This window comes from Anolis sagrei, chromosome 4 (genome assembly GCF_037176765.1).
Source record: "Anolis sagrei isolate rAnoSag1 chromosome 4, rAnoSag1.mat, whole genome shotgun sequence".
NCBI lineage: Eukaryota > Metazoa > Chordata > Lepidosauria > Squamata > Dactyloidae > Anolis > Anolis sagrei.
In genome coordinates, this window is record NC_090024.1 from 105857356 (window position 1) to 105878836 (window position 21481).

At 37.0% G+C, this 21481-nt stretch overlaps 1 protein-coding gene across 1 annotated transcript in view; it reads right to left on the reverse strand.

Annotated features, from left to right (window-relative positions):
* Positions 1–253: 253 nt before the first annotated feature.
* LPCAT1 (lysophosphatidylcholine acyltransferase 1) overlaps positions 254–21481 on the reverse strand; it is a 70008-nt gene continuing 48780 nt past the window's right edge. The window contains exons 7-14 of the mRNA XM_060774620.2: positions 20492–20526; positions 19865–19919; positions 17822–17904; positions 17465–17590; positions 16481–16634; positions 14773–14871; positions 13185–13323; positions 254–12911 (exon numbers count right to left, since the gene is read on the reverse strand). Of these exons, the coding sequence (XP_060630603.2) occupies positions 12736–12911; positions 13185–13323; positions 14773–14871; positions 16481–16634; positions 17465–17590; positions 17822–17904; positions 19865–19919; positions 20492–20526 (867 nt within the window). The 3' untranslated portion in view covers positions 254–12735. The remainder of the gene's footprint in view (positions 12912–13184; positions 13324–14772; positions 14872–16480; positions 16635–17464; positions 17591–17821; positions 17905–19864; positions 19920–20491; positions 20527–21481) is intronic.

Consider the following 21481-nt stretch of genomic DNA (forward strand, 5'->3'; position numbering starts at 1 on the left):
CTGTGAAACAAGAAAAGATCTACCAAGGTCTCCAGAAATTATAATCTGCCAAACTATGTTATGGTTGTTGATTCAAAGAGTTACATCACAACCCTAAAATAACACACACACAAAAGAAAAGCAAATGTTTTAGCAGCTCCTTCCCTATTTTAAGATCTTTCCATATTTATAGAAATCCACGGTGTTGAAAAAGATAATACTCAAATGGTCAAAACGAGCAGGAATTCTCTAGTGCATAAATGACAGGAAACACTTTGATGATTTTCTACAAACACACCAGATTTATTTTAAGGAAATCAGCATGTCTCATAACAGTAAACCATAAAAGCCAGTATTATTTTGTTCCTTGGCTCGGTTTTATAGCACTTTACAGTCAGTAACAAAGACACAGAATTCCAATCATGTGACAGTTACAAAAAGAGATTGCTCAAAGTGAGGTATTTCCTTTAGGAAATTAGTGGATAGTATAGTACTGATATCAGGTATGGTCAGACTGTATAAACTTGCGACAATGTACAAAATAATAACAACAATAACAACATTCTTTGAAAGATTACTTCAAAGTCAAGACTACAAAATGAAACATTTCAGCACTGAAACATGACTAGACTTGCACTGTTGGACTGGTGCACACAGTGCTAACATGATATCATAGCTTAAGAGGTGGGATAAACAGAACAGATGACATCCTGTCCTCATCCAACATTTGTTTGCCAGCAGGAGAAAGTTGGGCATTTTGCTGCCAATCCATCTAGCTCATAGACGTTTTTATGTGGAATGTCATTGCCTTTATAATGAACAAACATATACATGTACACAACAGAAATCGAGTGGGAAAAGTACATTTGCATCATAAATAATATGGATTTCACATTTTTTAGCTTAATCAGTACAATATAATCATGCGTCATACAACGCAAAGATACAGCATTAAAAACTGTCCCCAGAAGCAGACTGTTTTTCTCCTTGTTAATTACAGAGAGGCTTAATTCAGTAGCATTGATTGCCATGGAATGTATAACATTGTTGTAACTGTTGCTGAAGTCTAACTTAGTGATTCCCTCATCAAGTACCACAGTCTGGAAATATATATTTTCAACTCAGCAATGGTTATTATTGGTCCAGTTAAAGATCTACCATACAATCCTGTACATCTCAGCTCACTGAGTTTAATAGCATATACTCCTAGGTGAGCATGTATAAGATTGTTGCTGTTATGTTGTCGTTAGGCAGTGATCTACATTGGGTACAGAAGTAGCAAAGTGGTCTTGAAAACTACTTTCTTTCTTTAAAAAAAGTTTAGAAATGTAGTAATGCTAGACAAAATGTATAAACAAGTCGTCCCAGCTTGAACTGAAACAAGCAACAATTGTAGAAGTTTTTTTAAAAAAACATTCTCAATTAGTGATTTAATTTTGTAACGCCTTCCTCAAAATAAATACTTGTTCTCAATGCCTATGGAATTAGAAAAAAGATATAAAAATGGTGCCACTACAGTGATCTCGGAGATAGTTTTAATCAATTGCTGTAACTTAGAAGTTATAAAGTACTTCATACAAAGCTAGTAGATGTATAGGCTCACTGTTATAGTTGCCCAGCGTTGGTCCTTAAGTTATACATTTCTGAACTGGTTTAGGAGGAGCTAGTTACATATTAAAGTTCTCACACATAACCATCATTACTTCAACCGCCTTAATCACTTACAAGTAACCACAGAAATAAGGTACAATCTTTATTCATATCCCGTCTTTTTCCTGGCATGAGACCCAAGGTGGCTTGGGTTAATGTAAACAGAACTCAGTTTTATTGACCACAACTACCTGAATCCATTCAAAATAATATTTTTTTTCTCTTTCCTTTTTAAAATTATGCTGGCTTATTATATACCTGATCTCCAGGAGGAATCTAGACTGATTTTCAGCATTTGAGACAAGATATGTGGACAATACAAGCTTTCAAGGTTTTGTCCCTTCACTGTCTGAAATGCAGGACTTTTCAATATTTGATGCATGGTCAAACATACATTTCAGTTCTTTTCCACCATTACAGATTGTGGGATAACTTCTGTTTCTAGCTGTTTGTCATCATCAACACAGCTTCAATGTTGGTCTCATTTCTATGTTTGATGTGTTGAAAGATATTAAGGTTTTGTTTTCAAAGAGCTATTTCTAAAACACCCATATTTTGTCAAATCGTTTTATGTTGTACAGAAGCTCCATCCACTCACGCATGTCCAGTTTCTTTAAAAAATATTTAATTCCCTTAACCAAGGTGTGTTTGCAGGTGAATCATTCTATCAGCCCTGGTTTGCTTTTATTTAAATTGCAGTAGAGGTATTTAACAGTAAAACTGAAAATACACATGTCTACAGAAGAAGAGGTAGTTGCCAGGACATAGCTACATATGAGAAAGTGCCTTTAAAATTATAGTTCCCATGACTGCTTTAGAGTTCATGCTATCAAAGCCCTGGACTCCTGATCATAGTCTTGACTTTTTGCTACAAAATTCTGAAGTCAAGAAAATTAAGTCACCCACTGATGAAGTTCAGTGCCGAGCTCTGAAAAAAATGAAAGCCAGGTGACTAGAGGTCTCTCTCTTAGTTATACAAATATGCAAAGGAATATAAAGGAATGTTATAAAGCATTAAGAACTTCTGACCACGCAGAAAGCCCATTGCTAAAAGCCTCTCCACTTCCTACAGTTCAGAGGGATAGCGTGGGATGACAGTAAGGCAGGACCATGTATGAAAGAATACTCCATACCTACCTAAAAAACTTCCTCCTTGATAAAATGTAAATGAACCCAAACTAACAGACTTCAGAGAGGTTGTATTGTGTGATAAATTAATTCAGAAACGAAATAGTTTTTGAGTGCATTTTAAAGTTTGATTTGGAGGAGTGATTCATATATGGCAGAGTTCCACTTTGATGTGGTTTCAATCTGCAGGGCTCATAACAATTTTGACTTCACTTTGCATTTTGTTGATAGGTTGCTGTTCACACAGTAAAGGTAGGCAAAATGCTCATTTGCGCACCAAAGGGCAGAAACCCATAAGATCAGTATGAAGAGCTCTGTATCCCTACCATATAGACAAGAAGTAGTATAAATAGGAAAGCTGTAAAAAGGTATCTTGAGTAGACAGCAAACTCTTTCCTTAAGTATAATTTTTTCCCTTTTGCATTTTTAGGGTAAAAAAAATCCCTACTAAGATTCTCACATTCAAAAGAAAAGCCTGCAAAGAATTAAAAGAATTGATCACTGCTTGCTTCTTTTTATGGTTAAGAAAAGCTGAAACACTTACAGCTTATAGACATGTATATCAAGGATGAGAAACCACAATCAGAGAAATCTTTGAGGCAGTGCTAAGAAAGCAAGGAGTCCTAAAGTTAGAAAATCTGAGTCAAATTCACGTTCTGAAGGTAATCCCACATAGCTTTTGGATTTTAGCGAATAGACAATTATCTATCTTGCAATATTACACTTTCTTTGTCATGGACTGCCACCTTGGCATCTTTATCCGGACGCTGGCGCCTTAAGTAGCAAGCCTTTAAAAGAAGCTTCAAAAAGGCAAGAGAAGCAAAGGAGATTTAATCCTTCTATATTGCGAGATAATCTTCCTGCCCTTTGTTTACCTCAACTGATTTTGCTAAGGTTCTTAGTAAGAGGCTTGAACAAGGAAGCAACATTAGATTTTTGTAAAAATCTAATGGATAGTTCGAGGTGTAAAGAAATGCAGTTTCATTTATAGCAGTATCTGTCCTAATAATATTTTCTAGGATGGAGGGAAGAGGAGGGAAGTACATTCAGATGGTTTTTGGAGGAGCTGGCTAAATTTACGGTTGCCTTTCCTCTTCTTTTGGAGAGGTTGCGTACTCAGCCATCTGCTGCAAACACTGAGCTTGATGCACAGCACTTGTCATTCGGAGTAGGATCATGTGTGGGTTAAGCCTCCACTGTTAACTTCCATTAGTGACCTCAAGGTTCCCTCTTTGTGGGGTGAGGGGTGAGAACTTCCATGGACTAAATTGGGCATTTCCATTGCACAGATCAGGCCTGGAGGACTGAAATCAGACGCTTGAGATTACTGCTTAAGGTCATTTGTCACTTTCTAAACAAACTGAGGATCAAGCTTAAGGGGTAACAGGCTCTCTATAATACCACCTTGTCATATGTATTTCTGTAGGTTGAAAACATTGGCAAATGGTGTGTGTAAAACTTCTCTTTACTTGGGAAAAGTAGCCTGTGTTAGATGGTTAACAGGAACAGTCAAGTCTCAGAAATAAATATAATAATGCAATGGCATACACATGCAACTGGAAGAAGACAGATCTAAAAACAAAGTTATTTTATACCATAGTACAATAATATAACCAGCAAAGTATAAAGACATAATGAAGGAGAGACTAAAAAGCCTAATCTAATTGCTACTCTCAACTAGAGTAGAATCAATGGGATGCATGTAAGTTTTGACTCATGATTCAGTTTAAATCTATTCTAGTTTAGACTACTGATTGGCTTTAGAGCAAAGTAATTGTGTTTCATGACTTTGCAATATTCAGGTCTTCTAAATGTTATAATCAGAAGAGAAAAATAGATGGAGAATATTTTGGACTACAACACTTTCAGGTGGAAAGAGGACACAGTAATATTTATTTAGTATACTACACTTGGGATTTATCACTACATATTATGGAAAGGTTAGGTTTTAAGTTACTTCAGCTTCACATATCTGGACATTTTTGTTTGGGAGATGCAGTAAATGTCTCATATTATAATGTAAGTTTTAGCTTCTATCTGAATATTTTAATATAATACTAATAATTTTATTTCTTACCAGCCACTCCTCGTGGTGGGTGTGGGTTACAACATTGCTAAAAATGTCAAAAGTGAAAAAGTTCTACTTTGTCAATTTTCCTAAATAGCAACGTAGAGGCCAAAAATAATTGGAAAATTTATTATGTATAACCTAATATTGGCTTAGACTGGATTAGATTTAGTGATAATGAAGACTCACTACAATAAGTGGTCTACCATATTATTAAAGTTGGACACAAAATATAAGCTGATTTTGCTTTCAAGGTGTTTTAGCACCTTAAAAAGTGTACCAATTGGTCCTCAAGTACCAGCTGCACTTAACACATGATGAACATTGTTATGTAAGCCTACCCTAAAGCATGATCCTGATAAACTAGCCAGATGTTTGGGCTTCCAATTCTCAGAAGCCCTAGCCAGCTTTTCAAATGGCCAGAAATTCTGGGAGCTGACATCCAAACACCTGAAGGGGCACAAGTTTTGACACTTCTGATCTAGATTTTTAATCTTTGCCAAGCATTTTTAAAGCCTGTCTGAGTGGTATGTGTTACATCTGATAGTGATAATGTATGCAGTATCGAATGACGATGAATTGTTCTAATTTGCATTCTCAAAGACGCTGTACTGTCTTCAAAAGCTGGCACATAATTTTCAATTATTAAAGTAATATGGCCTTGATCATCAAAGGAACTAATGGATCAATTTGCATACTCCTGCATCTAAAATTCATTTAAATTATTATTGCGAAACTAAGTAATCTGCAATAAGGAATAAAACATATCAAATAAAATAAACAAAACAGGCTCCATTAAACAAACAATAAAATGTTAGGTAAAGGTTTCCCCTTGATATTAAGTCTAGTTGAATCCAACTCTAGGGGGTGGTGCTCATCTCCATTTCTAAGTCGAAGAGCCTGCGTTGTCCGTAGACACCTCCAAGGTCATGTGGCCAGCATGACAGCATGGAGCGCTATTACCTTCCTGCCAAGGTGGTGCCTATTGCTCTACTCACATTTGCATGTTTTCAAACTGCTACGTTGGCAGAAGCTGGAGCTAAAAATGGGAGCTCACCCTGTCCCATGGTTTTGAACTTCAGCTCAGCAAATTCTACAGCTTAGCAGTTTAACCCGCTGTGCCACCATGACACCAAACAACTGAAATGGTCTCTATCCACAAATTATTTGCTGAAATATAGCGAAAATGATATTTTCCTACATTATGTTATGCTAGCCAATAACACAGAGCTTTGATGAATCCCCTCCTCCAATATAGTAGATGTTTTAAATGCATTTTTGGGTGCTAAATATTTTTAAATTTGTATTTATTTATTTACAGTATTTATATACTGCCTTTCTCACCCCTGAAGGGACTCAAAGTGGTTTTCCCTTGATATTACAAATGTCATTCCACACACAATACTTTCACAAATTTGATAAACTTATCAATTCCATTATTTCCCAATTTTGATTACATGTGGATGTTGAAGTTCCAATGGGGTTTGTTTTAGTGGTTTTTAATTGATTTTGTGTTTTATATCAGCGAATTAAATTGTTTTAAAAGTCTAATAGACTTCAACACCTTTCTTAGTGTTTACTCTTTACTTCCCAAAGAACTCTTACTCCACCCCATTACAAAATAAAAACTGTACATGATGGAGCAAATCTGCTGTTATTTGAGGATTTAGGACACCAAATTCCCATAAACCCACGATGCATTTTAAAAATATATTTTAATGAACTTCAATTTTGAAGGCCTGTGTTATTCTTTTGAGCATTTTTATCATCACACTAGTAAAATACTTGGGCTAACCTTTAAGAAGAGGGAAAATGCTAACAGATGAAGAAGTAGACATTTTGTGTATTCTAATATTATAGTGTCCATTTCAGGAATATATCAGAATGAACAATTATCCATTTTGTTTGGACTTTCATTTCATTACAGTTCTATATACAAAAATGTGTTTTTAAGGATTCACTTTTCCTGACAATTCTTTTAATGCCTCATTTTTATTCTCTTATAGAGTTTGTGTCTGCTAAGATTGTATTTGAACTTGAAAGCAAATCCCAAACAAATGTCCAGCTCTATAAATTTGTTCCTTCTTAGATGAGAAAGCAATATGCTGAGTTGGTATACACAGCCTAACCAGGAAATCACAGATGACCGTATTAAAGACAAAAATAGTAGAGTTTGAGGCTAAGCCAAAGATGAAGTGTCAAGGGTGGGACCTACTTGCGCGTCACCACACAAATAGCTGTATGCAAATAACACATGATTAAGGTTCAAATGATGGTTTTCCGGGATCTGTTCAATCTGAATCAGAGCTTGCCAGATGTCAGCTTTTCAAATAGGCTTTATGCAAATAGCCTTGAAAAAGTCAAGATGTGTGAATAAATAAAAAAGAGAAGGCAGCAAGAAAAGAGGAAAACTGCATTACAGATGGTAACATTTAAAATAGGAAGCCAGGGCCCAGAGATGTCAAGACCTGAGCAAGACTGTTTCTGACCAGGGCTTTTGGAGGTCTTTTGTTCATAGGGTTGCCAAAAATCAAAGCTGACCTATAGACACAAAACTGTGATAGCAAAGAAAACAATCTTAGGCAGATTGCATTTAAGGATGAAGCTGTTTCAAATTCAAATTTCTTTGATGTTAAAACAGCTTCATTCTTTGTTTTACTATCAAATGTATATGATATTGAAACAAAAAACAAATAAATTCAAAAGATGAGTCACTGGCTTTTAGAAAACAAGCTCAAGAAGTAATCAAGAGATGCACAGAAAGAGAAATAAATGATAACTTATTGGAAGAAAATGATCTGACAAAGTCAGGAAAACTAATCTTGGAAAGAAGCAAGTTTTCTCATACTTCAGAGACAGCTTGAAGAAGAGAACATCGTCCTGACTTATGAGTGACTCTTATGCAGTTAGACCTCTGGGGAAAAGGCTTTCAGAGAAGAGTTAAGAAATGTGTCATAAGTCCTGGGCTTAGTCATCACTGTTTTGCTCTTCTGAGGAATTTAGTGAAATGGAGAAGCAGTACAGTTAGAGGTCAGTAAATATGTTTCCTTTTTGAGACTCTCTTGCATCATTAACCATTGTTTTCCTACTATAAATATAGATGCTATTCTTGGCTCTACAAAGTGTTTGGAAAGTTCTTTGTGCCCCTTCATGAAGGATTCTTCTTATAGCGTCTGGCATATACATTAAGGTTTTTTAGATATGGAGAATGCTCCTACCACCGACAGGCCAATGTAATGAACCAGACAGTGGAGCCCCCCTCTCCTTTCACAGCTGAACTTGAGAGGCTTTCCCACTTCCTCTAGTATCACACGGCACTTATATATATACCAGAGAATGGTACTTGCCATAACTGTGTTGCTAAAGAGTGACACCAATAACTATTTCAGATTTCTAAGATTAGATACATGTGGCATCTACAGAGATCTTGCTCAAGGTATCATCCGTATTCAGCTCCATAATACTCCATTCCCATCTTCTCCCCTTTTTTTGTTTTGTTTTCCAAGCCTGTAAATCAGCAGTGGGTGGATAGGAGCATCCCTACACATGTTTCCTTCCTCGTGTGCAGATAGCATAATTCTGGCTATGTGTAGGCCAGCAATCAGTTAATTCATTAAATATTAGAATGTATGATTGAGAATAATGAATGGTGGTTGGAATTCTGAGGTGTTTAAAGTCAGAACGTATTAATTTGGGAAGGCAATCTCAGCCTTCGGGTTCAAGGACCAAAACTTTGCTGTGGCTCATTCAGCTCACTGACAGGGATAAAAAACAAAACCTAAATTCACATATAAAGTCTTAGATAAAATTACCCTAGGATTAATCTCTGCAAATGATTATCCATGCTGTCATGAAGCTCAGTCTATAACTCAATTTGGGAATGTGAGTAGGAGGGTGGATAAGCATCATTCTGGGGCTTACTCAATAGGCAGTCTATTGAATATAGCCTTAATCTGCCATTTCCAATTCCCATCCTACCCATATAATTTCCAAATAAAGGATATGGTACACATTTTGGATTCTGTATAGACATATATAGCTCTATACGTATATAGTTTCTATATAACTCTGAATATTTGCCTGATGAGCCGGGCAGTGGAGCTGTTTTTCCCACTCCTGCCAATGCATCTGCCCACTCTTGCCTTCATTCAACCCTTGCCTTCATTCAACAGGGAGATCTGATGGGGCAGTCTGCTCGCATTCATATACAGGCAAGCTGAATTTCCCACATGGTTTCTTCTATTAGGATCCCTGATCAAATGGAGTGCTTGACTCATGTTCCCAAGGATCCAAGCAGAAAATCCCTTCCAATCCTGCTGCTCAACACAAAGGGTCAGGGAATATTCCAAAAGCATTCCATGAAGAAAACTACAGAGTTATTCTTACTCCACATGTCTCACAAAACCAAAAGATTGTGGAGTCTAAGCAATTTTTCAATAGTAAAAAGTTTCAACTTGATAGCAGCCAACAGCCATCGTGCTACTGCATGTAAATAGTAATATTGTATGGTTTTAAAAGTCAATGAAAGATCCTACATTAAAATTAATTTAAACAACAGAGGGAAGTATAAAAATGCTGTGACCGTTATTCAAGTAGGACTCTATATCATAGTCATCATCCCACAAACAATTGGAATTAATCAAAAGCTGTTCCCACTAACAGCAGAAGAACTGAAGTGATCATAACAACTTTTTAAAAAATAACAAAAGTAGTGTTGGATTCTTTGGTCCCTATCTTGATATACACTACTTTACCAGCTTCACCAGGACTATTTGCACGAATCTTCAGATTTGGAATGGTTTCTGGTCCCTTTATGCACAGCAAATAGGACTTTTGTCTCTAGACAGAGCAGGCATGTAAATAAACACTTCATTTAGTTTGCTTTAGAATATTTTGTTTAGTTTAAATTAAAACTCCATTAAAAAAGAAAGTTCTTTCAGTCTTATGATAGTTCTAGAGCAGTGATTCCCAAACTCTAGTCTTCCAAACGGAGGTCTAAAACACCTGGAAGTCCAGAATTTGCGGATCGCTGTCCTAGAGGAAGGACAGGCACCTGGGTGTAATTGCTGCTTTCAAGCAACTAGAAGAGGCCTGCCACTAGCATATGTTATGCGGTACAAGTGAGATGGAAGGTGGAAAGCAAGGATATCAATTGTACTTTCACAGTGCCAAATGCAGCTCACTTTCACTACTGCTTTTCTACTGTGCATGCTAAGATGGCTCATTCAAGAGAGAACTGGAGAGGAGATGCCAAAACATTTGGTAGCTCAATTTGAACAGTGGGCTTGATTTTTCATGGATGACACTGATCAGGTTCAACTTGACTTGGACTCCAGACTTGGGGCAATTGACATTGAAGAAACTCTTGCAAGTACTTGTCCTATTACGTGGAATTCTTTTCAAGCTTGTAGATCTCAAAGATATGGACAACACAAATGGAGTGTTGAAGGCTATATTATGTTTGTGTGGTCCTTAATTCTACCAGCATAGAAATAATGTTGGAGTTAAGAATTAATGTCTCTTTATAGGAACGGGTTGTCCCTCCTGCATGGTTTTATTTTGTACCCCATGTAATTCAATATCTATACCAGTGGTTCTCAACCTGTGGGTCTCCAGGTGTTTTGGCCTACAACTCCCAGAAATCCAAGCCAGTTTATCAGCTGTTAGGATTTTTGGGAGTTGAAGGCCAAAACATCTGGGGACCCACAGGTTGGGAACCACTGATCTATATGAATCTGCTGGGGGAGATAATTTGATACTCTGAAGTCAGGTGCTACCAATATGCTTATGATTCAGCTGCACTGCTCCTTGTCACCTAACAGTAGAGAAGCAGTTAGGACCATAACATGTGTCTGGATTTGATAATCTGAAATTAAATCATAACAAAATAAACATGCTGCTGAACAGTAGAAAGTTTGAGTGGGAGAATGGGATTCAATCTACTTTAGTGGGGTTCCCTGAAAAACCAGATAGGAAGTGATCCTTTTGTACAACTCTATTTAGTGTACCATTGCAACATTTCTTGAACTGACATAATTTGGTAACTGGAATCCACGCTTTAGCAATACTGTGTGTCTTCATGGTCTACATCTCCATGGGTTTACCTTTAATGAGAATTCAGAAGCTTTAGTTGGTAAACATTTGGCTGCTAGGCTGCTGACTGGTAACCTTGATAGTGTGAACGAGTTAGTAAACAAGGTCATATCACTTCAGTAATCCAGAGGTAGTTGTTTTAAGAGATGATGTATACCTATGGAGACGTACTGCTCTCCTTTTTTTTAATAAGTTGTATTTTGTGAGCTCCCAAAAGAAATGGGGAACAATTGAGAAAGGGCACTATAGTTGCAACGATCTGATGATATAAGGCAATCACCCTGTAAAACACAAGTGAATAAATAGTGGCAACTGCAGAGTAAACACTTAGTATGGAAGTACTGAGAGTGGGATTAACATGTCTGTCTTTGAAAACTCTATACAGTGAAACGCAACGCAACTCAGAAGTCATGTCAGGCTGTGCCATGTTGGAACTGGAGGGTTAAAGGAGGCAAGATATGTAAACGCCCAGGAATTATGCCAGTTAGTTCATGAATAACTTAATTCTGCTTTAATGTTATATGCAAAAGAGGCACACCTCTTACTAAAGAGCCATTAAAAAAGCAGGGAACAATAGAAAAGCAGGATCACATTTCTCTGAAAATTCAAAGAGGTGGAATTTTAAACCTTTTTGGATAATTTTAAGGAATATTTTGGATTTCTGAGGTTAACAGATGTTTATTTTATGCCTGTTCAGTATCTATTATGTATTACTTTTTGTGTGCAAAAAGCCCTATCTTTTGAAGCTGTCTTTAAAAAACAAACAAACCTATTTTAACTATCCTTGCCTTGTAAATCCAAATGGAACATCAATGGAAGAAAGAAGGAAATGACCAGGGCTGTGCATATTCTGTTATCAAACTCATTAGTACAGAAATCACAATTTAATCCAGAATTCAACATCCAAAGAATTTGACTTTCAATTTTTTAATTATGGGTTTCTAAACCTCAAGATATGTTTTTGGGTTGGCATAAGGAGATGGAGAAAAATGATCTACATTTCCAGGAATCAGATCAATGTGTTTCCTGTATACTTCTTTGTCTTTCCCAATGTACTGAGAGAGCAGCCATATGCAAATGTGGAAATGTACCTGATTTGTATTATTTATTTTAAAAAATGGAATTCTGCAGAATCTAAATTACGGAACTGTAATAATTTTAGCACAGATTGCACACAACCCAGGGAACAATTCCCCTTATCCATATTGATGTTACCATGGACTGAAAGACCCGAAAATAATTTAAAAAATCCTTAGTTGAAACATTTTTTGCATACTTTTCTTCCTTTAACTATTTAATGAAATGAAAACAAAAGGGTCCAAGCCACACTTGCCTTGCTCAGAAGATAGCCGTCAACAGCTAGCAGTCAACAGAGCCATCCATGTGAAAAAGAAAAGCAAAACTTGACCCCCAAAACAATTCCCTAAATAGGGATAACACTAATCACCGAAGTGCACTTGACACCATAGGAGCTACAGTATTCTTTACACATGCACACTTTGTAGGACACTTTGTACATGGAACTAAACAATGGAATATAAATACGCAAGCATCTTCTTTTTAAGTACAGAAATTAAAGTTCATTTACATTCTTTACTTTCCAAGATACTGATGGAAAAACAATACCTTCCCAACAGCAAGCCTGAAGATGCTCATTAATGCAGTAAAATCATCTACACACTCACACACTCATACATGCACTCACACACAGGCACCTTTCTCTCACATCCTTCAGGTCATATACAACTGTGTGACTATGAAGAGCCCAAGACAAAACATACTCCTCTCACCAGAAGAGGATGAGGAAATGGTTAAAATTAATCCATTTTCTTTTGTAGACGGGTTCTCCTCTCTTCCACAGTTTCTGGGCTGAAATCTGTACAGAGGCCATTGGGGGCAGGAGCGTCCAAGGAGCTTCCAGTTTCCATTTGATCGGGATATAAATATTCCTCAGCAAAGTCTGGATATATTTCAGTAAACCTGTGAAATTCATCTAGAAATGGGCAAAAGAAAGACACATTTGACTGAATTCCAACAACAGACACTGTCTTCTTTGTGAGGGAGAGGTACGATTTTAAAAATCTCTTGGGTAATAAAGTTACCCAATAAAGTAATAATAAAGTTATTACATACAATGGATTGAATCCAGTCTTGACCATGTTTAGAGCCGCACTGAATTCAAAGCCCTGGTGCAAATATTCATAACCCTCATTCCCATACAAATGTTCTTCACTGTCTATGGACGTAAAAATTAAACTGCACTCACCATACGTAACTTTCCCCCTTCCTTCAACATCTATAGCTCTGAAAAGGTTTGATACGTTAAGGTCTGAAACACCCATTGCAGTTTTTAAAATGCAAGTTAAGTCCTCTTCTGTTATAGTGCCATAATCTGATTGATACATCTGTTAAAAGAGAAAAAAAGAAGTAGTAAAGACATGATTTGTTTTCCTCGCAAAGCAACATATTTAAACTAGTTTTGTTACTAAGGGAAGATGTTGAGCCAGAGATTTCTCCAATCAGTATTCAATTCAGCTCTCCAATAACACATAGCTTTTCCTGACCCAAGCCCAGTGGGATATTTTCCTTCCTGACAAATAAACTTTCTATTTCCATGATAATAACTATGCTGATTTACGCCACTTCCCTCCTCACTTTAGAATGTTTAACTTTTGTAAATTACTCTATTCTTTGATAGTTGATTATCAAATCTATTAAAACAATTTATTAGCTGTTTTTTTCACTACGAGTTGCATTCAAAGGTGATGAAAAACAAGAGAAAAGCATATACAACAACTACAACAACAACTACAACTACTACTAATACTACTACTACTAATAACAACAACAACAACACTTTATTTATATTCCGCCCTTCTCATGGGACTCAGGGCAGATCATAGCACACATACCCGGCAAACATTCAATGCCGCTTTGTATTGACAATACACAGACAGACAGAATAGAAGGAGGTGCCATGGAAGGTTAAAAAAGAACCTTAAAACCTGGCTCTTCCGCTGTGCCTTTGGCAAGTAGGTGCACAATATGACATCATTGCACCCCTCAACGCTCTTCCCACTGGAATACACGCCCTCCAAATGGGAAGTTTAGCATCATAACTATGTATGTTTTTACTAGTTCCCTGCAGATAACTTGCTCCTATTTTTATCTCATTAGAGTCTTAGAATAGTTTTTATCCAATACATGTGGCCCGCCCATTGTTATTGTGATTGTGCCTATTTGAATGTTATTTTATGACTATGTTTACATTTTTTTTCTTACTTGATGTAATCTGATGATTTTGTTTATTGTTTATGCTTTGGTTTTATTTTGTTGTAATATGTTTTCTGGGCTTGGCCCCATGTAAGCCGCTCCGAGTCCCCATCGGGGAGATGGTGGCGGGGTATAAATAAAGATAAAGATAATAATAATAATAATAATTATTATTATTATTATTATTATTATTAAGGTTGGGTTTGAGTCCAGGGGTGCTGTTGCTCCATCCTCTATGACAAAGAGCCGTCAGGGCTTCCTCCTTCCTTTTGGTTGTCCAACATTCTCTGATCTTCCTTCTTTATGGTGTCGTAAAACACCTCCTCCCGCTGTTTTCGAATTGCTTAGGTAAACAATGAGCTAGGGCTGACAGTTGGCCGCTCACGCCAACCCGAGGTTTTGAACTTGCAACCTTTCGGTTGATAGATCTTATAATTGCTGATGATTTACCAGTTGTGCTAAACCTCCAGCCCTTAATACAGATATAAATGCCCATGAAAATAGTAAATACCAATTTAAAAATTACTTTGTCAATATTCCAATGGGAAATTACTTAATTATATTTCAATAAAATTACTTGCCTTAAAAGCCAACTGTATTGTTTGCAGAGTTTTAGATGGCCTACAAACAACCGACAATGCTGTTACATATTCTCGTAAGTCAATCAGACCATCTTCTTTCTACAAAGCGAACAAATCGAAATTACATTACCAATTTCAGAAAAAGTAACTCTGAAAAAAAAAGAAACATTTCAAGTGCACGTATAAAAAAGGGCATAGGGAGGCTTCTCCAGAAAGATGTGCAAACCCAAAGTTCCAAAGGATATTGTTAAGACTACATCTCTACCAGTTTTTCATTTAATAGGGCCAATTACATATTTCTGAACTCTCAGAGTCTCATGTAAGTCCCAGTTATTTTTGCAGAGGTGGATTTCCAGAAGTCTTAATTGCATACAGTTATACTGCATGCATTTCTGAGACTTTTTGGTACTCCAGCTATAAGATCATCTTTCAAAAGTGTTTACATAACCATTTTGCAATATATTTTCTATTGTCAGATTCCCTTACTTTGTGCATAATGATTTGTGGAGACATATGACATACATTGGGTTGCTGTGAGTTTTCTGGGCTGTATGTTCCAGAGGTATTCTCTCCTGATGTTTCACCCATATCTATGGCAGGAATCCTCAGAGGTTGTGAGGTGTGTTGGAACTAGGAAAGTGAGGTTTATATGTCTGTGGGATGTCCAGGGTGGGAGAAAGAAGTCTTGTCTGTTTGAGGCAAGTGTGAATGTTGCAAATGGCTACCTTGATTTGCACTGAATAGACTTGCAGCTTCCTGCCCGGGGGAATCCTAGGTTGGGAGGTGTTAGTGGGCCCTGATTGACACCTATCTGGGATTCCCCTGTTTTCTGAGTGTTGTTCTTTATTTATTGTCCTGATTTTAGAATTTTTAATACTGATTTTAATACCGATATTCCACAGATATATAAACCTCACTTGCCTAGTTTCCAACAAACCTCACGACCTCTGAGGATGCCTGTCATAGATGTGTATGAAACGTCAGAAGAGAATGCTTCTGGAACATGGCCACAGCCCAGAACATTCACAGATACCCAATAATTGTGGCCATGAAAGCCTTTGACAACACATATCACTTACAATTTGACATAAACATGTGAACAATACAATAGGAAAACATTCCATTAAGAGTAAAACAGATGTCTGAACTGAAATTTACTATCCTCTTCTCCCTATTGCAACCTCCTACACATTATTAAAATCTGCTCTGAAAGGTCATCCAGATTTCATGGGGGAAGAGAAAGGAAATCCAGTGTGATGACAGATGCTATTTTTTGCTGAATACGCACAGTTAGAATTTGCATTCCATAAATGTCTTCCAAGCATTAGAGCCCTTTTCCTGTATTTCTCTATGATGAAGACAGTGATGAGCAGCCAATAAAAGGCGTAATTCAAGACCATACATCCCACAGGTCAAAGGTATGTGCACAGTATCTTTCAATTCAATACTCATGTTGTAAGAGACTATTGCTCACAATGTAGATTGGTGCTTTCTATATTACAACTGGAACAGCCAAATTACAAGGACTGGTGCCATATTTGTGCCCATTGGCTACAACTGCTTCTTTCTATCCTAGAAGCTTGATTGGCAACCAATGGCTCACAGACATCTCTCATCCAGCAACCACTTTTTAAGTAGCACTGATTTAGGGTTTAATGCAAATAATAAAACGTTTATTTAACAATTATAAAATCAATGCATTTCTTACCTCATCAAAAAGTGCAAACATATTTTTTAATGTATCTGAAACTGGGACTTCCAAGTATTCAGCAAATTTCTTAAGACTGACTCTTTTGCCTTTCATTCTCTTGGCACTTCCTGAGTACACCTCAAGTTCCTTTTCAAGCTTCTCTGGCTTTAATCTAAATACAAAAAAGCAAAACAATAATGATGGCTTTTTGTGATTAAATCTTTTTGAAAAGAAAATACCAACTATTCTCTGTTTTTGCTAAAAACCAGATTTAATTAGTAGTTTGGACTTCAGACTAGGTAATACATTTAATTTATGCAATTTCTCTGCTAGAGTCTAGCAGGAAAGCAAGTCTGGAATATTGTTCTATACATGCTCATATTTGACATTTTCTCCTCTAGTGGTGGATTATTCAAATATGCATCTTCACACTTGCAGAAAATCTCTGAAACTCTGCATTATGCAGTTTACTGAGTGTACAGTCTGACTGTAAGAAAGATGGCCAGAACTTGGAAAGATTACGTTTTGGGCCAAAATGCCCCTAATCCACCAAAATGTATTGTGATGAAACCTCATTTCTGAAAATGAACTTCAATGTAATATCCCAAACTTGCAAAAATCAATCTAGCTCCAATAAAGCATGTGTTCCTTCTCTGTCAGCAAGCCAATAGTTTAAAGAATTATAAACAGATTTATTTATTTATTGACCAATTCCAGATATAATGATAGAGTTGATAGTTAATGGAAGTGTGCCACAAAGCAGGCAGTGTAGGTCTACTGGGCCAACCTCCTTCAGGGCCTGAGGAAGGGGACTCATAACTTAACTAGCATAGGGCCTCATTTGTCCTAAACCTAGGACTGAGGAGAGTGCTGGTTCAGTTATCTTGGCTCCCAGGGAACATTTATTTACACATTTATTTTGTTGAGTTTTTTTAGCAGGCCATGTTTACTGAACTTTAATTATTCAAATGTATGCTTTTGCACACAAATAGATCTACTTACCCAAGACTTCTTACAAGTTTTGCAAATTCTAATAGACAAGTATTTGAAGGGAGGCGGAGTTGTCCTTCAGCCAAAGCCAGCTGGCAGTCTTCAAAAGTATAGTCTGTGACTGAAACTCCAAGAGCCCTTTAGTGAGGAAAATATGTACACAATTATAATACGCTGCATTATAAATTATGCTGACAAGAATTGGACTACTCCCTCTGTCCCACAAATCTTCACTATTCAAAGGCAATGTTTTCTTTGTAAAGTTTAATGTCACTAATTTTCCTACAGTGAGATTATATAAGCAAAGTCAGTACTACATCAGAATAAGAAGACGTGACCCTATACTATCACAAAGGGAAGATTACTTACTTTGCCATTATACGTCTGACGTTATTTGCATACAATGATGGATTCTTCCTTTCTTCTTCAGAAGGTATATACACAGGCAAAAACTGTGAGCAGAAAAAAATGTACAAAGTTTCAAAAGAATATCATAATCATGTGCAACCATACACAAATTATGTTGCTTTTTAGAGGGTTATGGTAACAGGAACAGAAAGTAAAGAGCAAAAAACAAAGACCACTGCACCACTCAGAAGCTGTAGCAACATAAGCAGCACTGGTGGGGTTTTCTAAATTCAGTCATTATCTTACAAAACATGTTAAGTTTTTAAAAAGTGGCTAAATGATCGTGTTAGTGTTAATCAGCATGTTCTTTTTCTTAATTGTGTTTCTGTTACAGTAAGTGTCTTTATCTTTTCCATTGTTGAAATATGCTGTTTTTCTCTTTAGAGCACTGCAGATAAATAATGTGTAGCACTCAGAGGTACTCACTCCATGTGGTTATGACATAATGAACAACAAAGAATATTTGACTTTTCTGATCATTATGGTTTTACTATTCTTCACCTATGTGGATTTCCATTCATATAATGATGTGAACACTTCAACTCAGGTTCAGAAGTGTAACTGAAGTAAAACCACACTGCTTGGAAAATGGTAGAGAGTTTGCTATTGTAAAGGGAGAGGGGGAAATCAGATATTACTGTCACTCCATACACTATTTTATTATTTATTTACTGTATACCCACTCTATCTCAACCCCAAAGGGGACTTAGAGCAGCTTCCAAGTTGGCAATAATTCAATGTCACATTAACGTAAGAGAAAATACAATCTACATTGTGCTTTAAATTATGAAAATCATAAAACACTTAACATATAAATACAAAAATAAGCTGTTAAAAGATTACACATAGACTAAATACCATAATCCACAAGGTGTTCCAATCACATTGCCATTCACTTTGTAGCTGTATATAGTCCTGTGCTATTCTTCAAATGCTTGGTTCCATAGACAGGTTTTAAACTTGTTTTCTAAAGGATAGGAGGGAGGGGTCTGATCTAATTTTACTGGGAAGGGAGTTCCACAGCTGAGTGAGAAGGCCCTGTCCCTCACTCCTGTCAGGGGCCACTACTGAGAAGGCCTGTCCCTCGCTCCCATCAGGGGACATGACTGAGAAGGCCCTGTCCCTCGCTCCTGTCAACTGAACCTGTGAAGAAGGTGGGACTGAGAGAAGCCCCCCCCCTCCCCCAAGATCTTAGAGCCCAGGATGGTTCATAGAGGGAGATGCGTTCAGACAGATAAGCTGGGCCAGGACCATTTAGGGCTTTATAGACTAAAGCCAGCAGTTTGAATTGTGCTCAGTAGCAAAATGGCAGCCAGTGGAGCTGATAAATCAGGGGTGTTGTATATTATCTATATGCCGCTCCGGTAAGCAGCCTGGCTGCTGCCCGTTTGACTACTTGAAGCTTTCAAACAGTCTTCAAAGGCAACCTCATGTAGAGAACGTTGTAGTAGTCTATTCAAGATGAAACAAGAGTGTGGACTACCGAGGCCAAGCCTGACTTCCCAAGGTACGGGTGCAACTGGCACACAAGTTTTAATTGTGTGAAAGCTCCCTTGGTCTGCACCTAGGGATCCAGGCTCAGTGATGAATCCAGGAGAACTCCCAGGCTGTGAACCTGTGATTTCAGGGGTTGGGGGTTAGATTTAACCCTATACCCTGTTCAGCCTTATGACTGACCAGAAGTACCTCTCTCTTGTCTGGATTCAATTTCAGTTTGTTTGCCCTCATCCAGATCGTCACAGCTGTCAGGCACTGGTTGAGGACCTGAACAGCTTCCTTAGCAGTAGATGGAAAGGAGTGATAGACTTGGGCGTCATCTGCATAAAGGTGGCATCGAATTCCAAAACTCCAGATTATCTCTCCCAGCGGATCATTACATTAAAAATTATATACTTTGATGTTTATTTTGTAGGCTTTTCTCATTATAGCATCCAGTTCTTTCTACACACAATTTTGTTCTTAAAAAATATGTTACCCTAAGTCAATATTCAGAGGAATACTCACCTCTATTTCCACAAAATTATGAAACTGGCATAAAGTAAGCCACAGAATTTTCAGCCTTGAAGGGAAAACAGAAACAAGTTTTTTTATTTACAACTTCATAAGTTATCAATCAATTCCTCAACTATCATTAGAATGCATGCCATTTTCTTTTAAAAAGCTATTCTATGTATGAACGAGTCCTTGCTAATTACAAAACCAATTAGCTAAGCATAGAATCTGTCATTTATAATATAATAATAATAATAACACCTTATTTATACCCTGCTACCATCTCCCCAAGGGACTCGGTGCGGCTTACATGAGGCCGAGCCCAAAATACAACAATACAAGCAATAACAATACAAGCAATTTAAAACAACAAAACAGTAAAACAATAACATAAACATTATCAAATAAGACAACACACTTTAAAATCTATGGGTAGGCCAAATGTAATTAAAATCAAAAAATAATGCTGGACACGGGCGAAAAGAGTGAATAAGTTGTTATTTCGCATATTGCTCTTTAAACACACTACAGACACCAGTTACAAATTGAAGAAGTGTAGCTTAAATTGAAATAGTAAGTAGGAAAACATGATGCTCTAAACAATAAATAAATTGATGAATTAGTATATAACTGACTTACGCTCCTGGACCTTGCCACGTCCATGTAATTGTATCCTATGTATAAAAGAAATACATTTCAATATAATCAGCAGGCTAACAGATTCTTCTAATTAGCATTGTGTGGGTTTGTGTTGTTCAAGACATTATGACTTAAAGTGACCTTAAAGTGAACCTAGCATGGGTTTTTCTTTGTAAAGTTTGATCGGAGGGGTCTTTGCCTCGCTTTCAAACTGAGGTTGCCCAGTGAAATTTCATGGCTGAGCAGGGACTTGAACCCTGGTTTCCAGAGGCATAGTGCAATGCTCATCAAACCACTACACCATGCTAGCTTTTGTATGTGTACACACACATGCGCACACAAAATATATGCACACAAACATATGCACTCATGCATATAGCGAATTAAAAGTTCATATATCTATTATTCTGTTTTTTCAATGTATTTGTCACAAGGATGCATAACATATAGTCAGCAATTTCTGCAGCTTATGAAATGCTGATTAAAAAATTCTTAGTGCCCTCTAGTGACAGTGAAGTAGCATTTGAGTTACAGGACAGACCATACAACCTGGTGTATATTTGTTCCAAAACTGAGAGGTTCTTCCCATAATAAGATACAGAGCATGCATTCTGAAGATATATATCTATTCATGATGTAATCTATTGCTTCCTAGGCTGGTTCAAAATATGTATGTAAGAAAATATATCCTACAATTCAAGATACTCAGCCAAATTCAGGGGAAACCGTATTGGCAATGCAGCAATAAATTCCAAAATCAACATCACTGAAATACCTTTCTTGGGCCAATAAAAAGCATGACATACAGTATGCATTCTTTTGAAGATCTAATGGCTTCTTTATCAGGCAAAGATGTTAAAATTATATGGAGGGGAAAACTGACAATATTATAGTCCTGGTTTTAACTTTTATGATGTTGCTTTTTTGTCAGGTAATTTTGTCTAGAAGGGACATCAATGCATGCTGAGGCCACTCCCTCTTTAGTCATTG